The 9,752-nt window shown below is 36.0% G+C and overlaps 1 protein-coding gene across 4 annotated transcripts; it reads left to right on the top strand.

The window, feature by feature from the left end:
* Positions 1-1,485: 1,485 nt before the first annotated feature.
* LOC142610710 (target of rapamycin complex subunit LST8-1) lies at positions 1,486-9,485 on the top strand. 4 transcript variants are annotated; one of them, XM_075782622.1, is made up of 11 exons: positions 1,486-1,667; positions 1,748-1,866; positions 2,542-2,643; positions 2,780-2,892; positions 3,003-3,072; positions 4,029-4,106; positions 7,792-7,908; positions 8,021-8,115; positions 8,256-8,335; positions 8,431-8,490; positions 8,886-9,485. In XM_075782622.1, the coding sequence occupies exons 2-11, from the start codon at positions 1,759-1,761 to the stop codon at positions 9,011-9,013; spliced, it is 951 nt and encodes a 316-aa protein (XP_075638737.1). In that variant the 5' UTR covers positions 1,486-1,667; positions 1,748-1,758; the 3' UTR covers positions 9,014-9,485. The 4 variants fall into 4 exon arrangements, with proteins under 4 accessions (XP_075638737.1, XP_075638739.1, XP_075638738.1 ...); XM_075782624.1 differs by having other exon boundaries at positions 1,497-1,667; positions 1,756-1,866; XM_075782623.1 differs by having other exon boundaries at positions 1,507-1,646.
* The last annotated feature ends 267 nt before the right edge of the window (positions 9,486-9,752 follow it).

Genomic DNA, 9,752 nt, shown 5'->3' with positions numbered 1-9,752 from the left:
GAGGTGTATTCCGAAATCATGATGGGGAGTGGATAAAGGGTTATGCTAGACCGCTCGGATACACCAGCAGCTGCAAAGTAGAGCTTTAGGCCTTAAGAGACAACTTGATATTGGCTAAGGAAATGGGTCTGAATAATCTTATCGTGGAGCTAGATGCTTTAAGTGTTGCTATCGTTATGAATAACAATACTGCTAACTTGCTTCTAGAGCCATTATTAACGGAATGTAGGAACCTTCTAAAGGCGATCCCCAATAAACAGGTCATTCATGTCTACCGAGAAGCTAATCAATGCGCCGATGCATTGACTAAGTTGGGAACAACATCCTTATCCTCTTTTGCTGTATTTTTGAGTCCTCCACCTGTAGTGGAGAGTATCTTAGTTTATGATAGAACTGATATTGTTTGTAACAAAATAGTTATTTTTTAGTTTTTATTGCTGTTCATGTTTTACCGAAAAAAAAAAATGTAAAATGGCTTCAGATCCAAAGGTTCACATTTTTTAAGATGCGGCAAAACACAGCGTGGCCAAGGATTGTTGGCTTATAATTTTTGAAAAGGCCATATCTTTTTCCTTCTTTCCTTGGGCTGTTTTTTTTTTTCCCTTGGTATGGAAGATTTAATTTCTAGATCAATATATTATCTATTTGTTTGGTTTTTTTAGAAAATTGAGAAATTGAAAGTAAACAGAAGTCTTAACTGCTTTTGTAGCTTGGAAAATAAAAGTCTGTCACAACACCACGCATTCACACAAAAAAAAAAAAAATTCAATCATTGCACAAATAAGCCGATGCCCCATTTATATATAGACCGAAATGCAACTCTTTGACAATGGGCACAACATATAGTAATGGGTTGGACCCATTATTAGGCACACTCTATTTGAGTTTGGCATGGTCCAATATTTCTAACATATACTTTCTTTTTTTTTGAGAAACTTCTAACATATACTAACACAAGTAGTAAACTCATTATGATCGCAATATGTTTTTTTTATTTTTTATTGATAGTTATCAAAACTTACCTGAGCATTGAATTGTTAAAGAGATTGATAGGATGATTTACTAGTTCAATCGATAGTTATCAAAACTGAACTAAGCATTGAATTGTTAAGAGAGTGATATGATGATTTACTAGTTCAATAGTTAGGTTATTGATTCAACCTTTAGATTAGTAATTAATATATTTTTAAAAATATGTAAATAAATTAAAAGAATAAGATTTTTTTTAAAACTCAAAGAATAAGATTAAGATGATGTTGATGTACAATGTAAATATTAATATGCAAGTATACCAATTAATTTTTTTTTTGAGAAACAAGTATACCAAATATTGAAAGTTGAAACTTGATAGAATATTATTATTCCAAAAGAAAAAAGAGTATTGTTCCAAAAGTTGATAAATTTAATCAAAACTTCCGTAATAATAAAAAATTGGCAGCGAGCTAAACTCATAAAATAATAATAATAATAATAATAATAATATATGCCCATTGCCCAGTGTTGTGTTGTGTGCGAGACTCTGAGACTGAGCGGCAGAGGGAGAGAGAGACCAATAAGCCAAAAAAAAAAAAAAAAATGCCCATTTCCCCAAGTCTGAGAGCAGCAGATCACCAAAACCCCTCACAACCCTAATTCTAATTCCACAGGTTTTATTACAGTAGTAATCGGTAAATATATTAATTTTCATTCACTCTAAAATCCTATGATATATGTTTGTGTTGATTTGGATTTGGTTTTGTTTTTGAAGTTTACTAGGAAATGAGCCAACCGTCAGTGATACTTGCAACTGCCAGCTATGATCACTCCATTCGGTTTTGGGAGGCCAAAAGTGGTCGCTGCTACCGTACTATCAATTACCAGGATTCGGTTTGTTCTTTTTTTTTTTTTTAATTGAACCCATTTTGATCTTAGTGAAGTTCACATACCACTGAATTGAGAAATAGAGAAAAACCCACTTTCATTTTCATTCACTAATCGCATGTTTTATGTTGGACTGATACTACTAAATCCCGTGTTTAGGTTGGACTAAATTCTATGGTTAAAGCCGTTAATTTGATAAATGGACCTTAAAAACATTAACTTTTAATTCCTTGATATGCTCTTAGGTTATGATGCTTTGATTCAAAGACAAATCAAAACAATTGGTTGATATTATTATTACTTCTTTCTTCATAAGTGTCATGGGCCATTGCAGATGCATAATCTATACTATCAATTATTCAACTATGTATTGTTTTTTTTTTCCTCTTCGTATATATATATATATATATATATATTTTATATACAACATGGCAAACAATAGTTAGGAAATACTTCCATTTCTCTCTATTTGGTTGCTGAGAGAACAGAAGATGTATATATGAATTTTGCATATAAGTCTTGAGTGGAGCACTTTTTCTGTCACAGTTCCCCCCCCAAAAAAAAAAAAAAAAAAACTTAATCGTACTCCTTCTTACCTACAGTTTCTTGGCCATCATTTTCTTTTCTTTCCATATATTGTAAATTTTGTGATGCTTGATTTGCCATGTTTGATGTGCGCAGCATGTCAATCGGCTTGAGATAACCCCAGATAAGCACTACCTGGCTGCAGCTGGTAATCCACACATTCGATTTTTTGATGTAAACTCAAACAGCCCTCAACCAGTACGTTGCTTCCATAATTGATCTTACTTTTACTTGTCAAAGAAAAAACAAAATAGTTTTTGTACATTTTTAAATAGCCTTTTACATATATTCTTCCATAGTCTGATGTGAACTTTTGTCTTTGATGGCATGGCAGGTGATGAGCTATGATTCACATACTAATAATGTGATGGCAGTGGGGTTTCAATGTGATGGAAACTGGATGTATTCAGGTTCTGAGGATGGCACAGTAAAAATTTGGGATTTGAGGTGAATTAAAATTTCCCAAAATATATGGTGGATATATTATTCTTTGATTACTATACTATGCCCTTATTGATAATATTATTTAGATTTATTCTTATTTAGATTAATTGCAGAGCTCCAGGTTGTCAACGGGAATATGAAAGCCGAGCAGCTGTCAACACTGTTGTGCTGCACCCAAACCAGGTTCAGCCTTGAATATTATCTTTAGATAAAAATGTTGTTAGGTTCAAAATAACTGCTGAGAACACATAGGTAAAAGTAATGAAGCTTGGATTCTTATAATAAGTAGTGGGCGGAGTTGCTCTTTCAGATCTCTTAGTTTTTCTCCTAAGGTACCTTGGTTGGCAAGTTCATTTCAACTATGAATTTTTGTAACATCTTATGTAAATGGCTTAAATTTCTGATTTGACTTCTGACTGAGTACACCGCCAGTGTACTTGGTTTGTTTTATTTTAATAAAAGTTTTCATTACTTATCTCAATTTTTTTTTTTCCTGATTTGACTTATTATAGTTTCAGGGGGTTCTCCAGATTGGAAATGCAGTTTTTAACAATAATTTATCACAGTAGAAAGTATGGAGAATAGAGAAAGTAGCTCATGGCCCCTGCTTGGTTAGACTGTCCAAATATGATTCTGAACCAGCTGGCACATTTTTCTGGTTCTCCAAATAGCCCTTTAGTATCTTCAGAGGAGTGCATTAAGCAATGTTTTATGTCATTGCTTGTAGTGCTCATGCTTTGGCATTTGAATTGGGAATTTAACCTAGTTATCTAGAAAAAAGATTGATCATCAATATCCCTTGTTTCAATTGCTTGGTCTCTCTGTATCTCTTTGTCCTCTATCTTCAAAAATTAAATTGTATTCCCTAGTGCTTTTGTTGGGTATGTCCACTTTAAAGAGAGATATTGGAAAATATGTGCAAGTATGAGGAATTTTTTACATAATGACTAATGCAATAATTAAAAATGATTCAAAGATTAATTATTATTTTTACTCAAAATAATTAACTAGCTATGCTAGTGGTAGTGGTAATAGTAACTATAATATTTATTTGCATATACGCATTGTGTTGATGTATCCCTAACTATGCTCGTACTGGTGCTTTTGGGTGTATGTCTAATGTGTATGTAGTCTTGCAGACTGAACTTATATCTGGGGACCAGAATGGGAATATTCGTGTGTGGGATTTAACAGCAAATTCATGTAGCTGTGAACTGGTATGCTTTGTTGTCTTGTTTTTCAGTACATTTTACCTTTGTTCAGGAATCAGGATTTGCAGATTTAGGAATGCCATATTATCTTTTGGCAGTTTTACTATCATTGGTGTGCAAAAAGGGCAGACCGCTCCAGTCACCAGATATATAAATGAAACCCCTAACATCTAAAGTTTAACAACTCTATAAAAGCTAGCACAAACACACACACATGTAAAGGTTGCTGTCATACATTCATATAGTGTTTCTAAGAAACAGAACCTTTTTGTCTTGAACTACAATTTCTCGTCCTCCAAATTTTTGAGAATTTTGTTCAAGGAAAATACACAACATAAGATCCAATAGCACAGCATTCCAAATCGTAGCATTTTTGTGTTTCCCCAACCAACCTCTCCAACGAGTTTAACAAATCTACTAGAGTAAGGCATAACCCATATGACACCAAAAAGAGAGAGCAAAAGACCAAAGATCTCTTGCTATGCAGCAATGGAGTTGTAAATGATTCAGTATCACCATTATTTTTGCACATACAACACCAATCTACTATAAATCTATAATTATACTTCACTTCCTTTGATTGTCAACTGTCTGAACTTTTTCCAATAATGCCATACAAGTGAAAAATGCGACTTGAAGCTTTGCTTTCACCTGCCAGATACTCTGCCTAGGAAAAGACAATGCCTTGTCTACTTTTCTCAGCACAGTGTAATACGACCTGACCATATATTGCTTTGTTTTTGATAAGTAATAAGTTTATTGATATAAAAAAACAAACACCTTAGTACACAGGGAGTGTACAAGGGTTAAACAATTCAAGAACAAAAATAACAAGAATCTAGGAAATCAAGAAAAAAAAATATATGATTGGTTTCGCAAAGCAGCCAACCAATCCATTAAAGTTCTAAAGAAAAACCTGGGTGGGTTGGCCAAGTGGTTGGGCACTTGGTCTCAAAGTGCTTGTCCCAGGTTTGACTGGGTGTGCTCTCTAGTTCGAGTCCGGGTACCTGCACTTTGAAAAAAGCCCTTGGGCCAGCGATTTACCGTATCCATGAAACTCAATAGTGCCTCTAATTCCCAAGCATGCACACCCCTAAAGAAACTTACATCCTAAAAGAGGACTCCATTAGCAAACATCATAAGCTTAGCCACACTAGCCTCCTTATCTCGGCAAAATCTAAATAATTCAGGATAGCTGACTGCAAGAGATGTCTCACCACACCAACGGTCTTGCCAAAACTTCACCCTAGACCCATTCCCTATAACATATAGAATGTGGCGTGGAAAATAAGGCCATCCCCAACTAATATATTTCCACAATCCAACGCCATATGAACCATTAACAAACCTAGTACACCAGCCACCCCATCCACAACCACATTTCACCTCTATCACTTGCCTCTAAAGGGCAGCCTTCGCTATCTCAAATCTCCATAGCCACTTCCCAAGCAAAGCTTCATTAAAAAGTCTTACTTTCCTTATCCTCAAGCTACTCAAAGAAATGGGAGTACAAACAGTAGCCCATTTAACCAAATGAAATTTTGGTTCGTCACCAATGCCACCCCATAAGAAATTCTATTGAAGTTCCTCAATTCGGTTAGCCACAGTAGCAAGTATAGGAAATAAAGATAGAAAATAAGTGGGTAAATTAGATAAGTGTGTTTTTAATTAAAGTAACTCTACCTCCCTTGGATAAGTACAAGTAAAAACGTTTACATCCTGCTAATCTTTGTTCTATCTTTTCTAGAATTGGGTTCCATATTGTCTTATCCTTGAATTTAGCTCCCAAAGGAAGACCCAAATATTTCATTGGAAGAGAACCTTGTTTGCAGCGAAGGACATTCAATAGTAAGTCAAAATTATGCACCACACCAACAGGAACCAATTCTGACTTGCCCAAATTTATATTTAATCTAGAGATCGCCTCAAACCAAATAACGATCATGCAGAGAAACAAAATCTGATCTAGATCAGCTTCACAAAAAATTAGAGTGTCGTTCGCAAAGTGAAGATGAGACGATCTTCCCTCTAAATTGCCCGCACGAAAGCCTGACATGTGACCATCATGGACAGCTTTATCCAACATTCTTCCAATGGCTTCTATAACCAAGACAAGCAACAAAGGAGACAATGGGTCACCTTGTCTCAACCCCTTGGAACTCTCAAAAAACCCACAAGAACGGTAGATATACAGAAGAAAATCCACCGCCTCCATTTAGCAAAGAACCCACTTCGTTCTAGTAACTGCATAAGAAATCCCCAGTTTACATGATCAAAAGCCTTCTCAACATCTAGTTTGCAAAGTAGCACTGGCAAAGCAGTTTTCAATCTACTGTCAAGACATTCATTAGTAATAAGTACAGGGTCAAGAATCTGTCTGTTCCTCACAAAAACATTTTGTGAAGCTGAAATTATATCTTCCATGACTGTGCGAAGTCTGGTAGTTAAGACCATAGCAATGATTTTATAAACCCCCCAACAAGACTAATGGAGCGAAAATCCTTGCAATTTTTTTAGGGATGAGAGTGATGAATGTTGCATTCAAACTTTTCTCAAACTGACCTTTAGCAAAAATATGATGAAACACAGCCATAATATCAGGTTTGAGAATCCCCAGCAAGCTTGGAAGAAAGCCATTGGAAACACCCATCTGGTCCAGGTGATTTATCACCATTAAAATTCTGTATGACATCAAAAATTGCTGCCTCCTCAAAGAGAGTCTATTTAGCCAGTCTGCATTATCGTTGGATATCATTGGAAATACCGAGACTTCTGAAAATGGTCAATCAACTTGCTGCTCAGAGTATAAATTCATGAAGAATTGGGGCTAATACAATCAGCAATCATACCTTGATTGGAAGGCAAGCTACCATCAACCATAAGGCTCATAATACCGTTATTTCTTCTATTGGAATTAGTCATTTTGTGAAAAAATCTGGTGTTGGCGTCCCCTTCCCTCAAGTGCAGTACCCTAGACTTCTGCCTCCAACTAATCTCTTCTAAAAGAGTGAGCTTTTCAATATTGGTACGGAGGTTAACTTGTTCTAACTTTTCCTCGGCTGTTAAAGGATGAGTCTCCTCTCTAACATCCAAAACATTCAATTTGTTCCAGAGTTGTTGTTTCTTGAAAGAGACATTGCCAAACTCCGATTCGTTCCACTTTTTTAGATCCAACTCCAAAGCTGCCAACTTCTTTGCTAGTATAAAACTAGGAGTTCCTAGGAACAAATAAGATGCCCACCAAGCCTTCACTTTATCAGCAAAATTCTCCACCCTCAACCACATATTTTCAAAACGAAAAGGAGTTCTACCTCTCCGACTCCTCTTCCCCTCCAACAGAATTGCTTTGTTAAGAGAGCAGCTGAAAATATATGGAGACCTCTAATAGAAAACTGACTAAAATGCACAGCCAGTGACTCCAAAATGCATAGCCACAGGCACAAAACTGTAATCTGTGCTGTGGGCAAGCAATTTTGCATTTTACCGGTATCCTAAACCCTAACATAACAAAATGGCCCCCCTCCAATCAAAGGGAGTTTGTTTAGACAAGTCAAAGACAAATCTCATCAGAAACTTCCCCTAAAGATGATGTTAATTGCTGTGTGGCTTAAGCTTTTGGCATTTCATCTCTCTCCCTCTCTCTCTCTCATAAAAGAGGTATGTATATCATTATTCTATGGTCTCTATCTAGGTGCCAGAGGTTGATACAGCCGTACGATCTCTAACTGTAATGTGGGATGGGAGCTTGGTAGTTGCAGCAAATAATCATGGGACGTGTTATGTTTGGCGCTTGTTGCGAGGGACCCAGGTAGCACCTTCATGCACTTGACAAGCCAATGATAAGGCTTTGTTGAGTTGAGCTGTATATGTTACCCAAAATCGTATTTGACTTATGCTACATAAAATGGATTTTCTTGCAGACTATGACAAACTTTGAGCCACTTCATAAGCTGCAAGCACACAAGGGATATATTCTCAAATGCCTTCTTTCGCCCGAGTTCTGTGAGCCACACAGGTTCAACTCCTTGTATTATGTCTTTGTTTTTCTTTTCTTTTAGCATCATTTATATTTTTATATATTCAGTCTTTATTCCTGCCTAGTGTTCTTGGTGCGATTAGATGTTAGCTAATTTCTGCTGCCATTACATTTTCCAGATATCTGGCAACTGCATCTTCTGACCACACTGTCAAGATATGGAATGTTGATGGCTTCACATTGGAGAAAACTCTAATAGGTATTTGTGATTTATTTGTTTTGATGTCACAAATAGACCCTAATAGTTCTATTGAGCCTGGTGATATTGATTTTACTTTTCCATGTGCTTCCCAGGTCATCAACGTTGGGTATGGGACTGTGTGTTCTCAGTAGATGGTGCCTTTCTTATAACAGGTACTAGTATTAAAAACTCTTGAGTATTAGACCATTGATAGACTCTAGAAGTCTTTTAGAGAATCTGGGTATAGGATTTGTATCTGCCACTTGAGGGTTTAAGCTAAGACTCTTATTTAACAGATCTTCATTCGAGTGTTTTATCTTTTTGGATTTGTGAGTTTTTGGTCCCAAGAGGAAAGGGAGATTCAAATTAGTGACCTCCACTTTTCTAGGCATGATCTCCAACCAATTGTGCTCCCTTGGGGTTCAAGTTACTTGGCATATAATTATTATTTCTAACTTCTACATTTGCTAGAATCATACGAAAAACTGCTCGTCATGAATTTTATTCATTATTACGATTTCAATTATGATGCATTTTAATTTGGCACCTCTATCCCTTATCCATGTAGCTTCCTCTGATACGACAGCAAGACTTTGGTCCATGTCAACTGGTGAAGATATCAAGACGTATCAAGGACATCATAAAGCAACTGTTTGCTGTGCTCTCAATGATGGAGCCGAACCCTCTGCATCGTGAATATAGAATATTGTTTGTTTTCATGTGCTGCTGTGTAGGAGCATGTAGCAGTGGCATTTTGGTACATTGCCAACATGTTTTAACGGCTAACATTACACATCATCATGGTTTTATGCCAATGAATGGTGAGGAGGATGATTTGTGACTACTATTCCAGGATTTGGTGTTTACTTCAAGGAAAAATACTAGTACGCACCCTATTACACGCTTGAAATGCACTGAAATTGTGACTTCAAGTCACAATTTCTAACTTGGAAATTATGACTTCAAGTCATGATTTCAATGCATTTCAAGTTTGTGTGTAAGAATAGGTGTAATAGGGTGTGTATAATAAACATTACCCTTCAAATCCTAACTCTCTCTTTCCATCAAGTCACGAACAAATCAAAATCATATTCACAAGCAGGACTTATTATGGTTTTGATTATGTTATATTGTAATTGGTATAGAATAAAAGTGAATTTATATGAAACTTGTATAGCACCAATAACGACATGTCTTTACAAGTAATACTAGTAAAGATGTTTGGTTGCATCATATTCTAAGATACAACATACTCTATTTTTAAAATCTCAGGAGAATTATTGGTCCAATCATTAACCGTCTCTATATTGGTCTCATTGTTTAAAAATTAATCAATCAATGAAACCAGGAAGCAGATTAGTTCTCTAGTTGTGAGCCGCGGTTCTTGAGTGTAAATATGTACTTTGTACACCTTATGCTCCCAAGGACTTAACTT

The sequence above is a fragment of the Castanea sativa genome, chromosome 9 (genome assembly GCF_040712315.1).
Source record: "Castanea sativa cultivar Marrone di Chiusa Pesio chromosome 9, ASM4071231v1".
NCBI classification, from domain to species: Eukaryota; Viridiplantae; Streptophyta; class Magnoliopsida; order Fagales; family Fagaceae; genus Castanea; species Castanea sativa.
This window is presented reverse-complemented; position numbering and strand designations above follow the sequence as displayed.

Coding starts and splice junctions, on each gene's coding strand:
- LOC142610710 (XM_075782622.1), top strand. CDS start 1,759: ATGAGCCAACCGTCAGTGATACTTGCAACTGCCAGCTATGATCACTCC. Junction 7,909..8,020: donor GCTTGTTGCGAGGGACCCAG/GTAGCACCTTCA, acceptor ATTTTCTTGCAG/ACTATGACAAACTTTGAGCC. Junction 8,491..8,885: donor TGGTGCCTTTCTTATAACAG/GTACTAGTATTA, acceptor TTATCCATGTAG/CTTCCTCTGATACGACAGCA.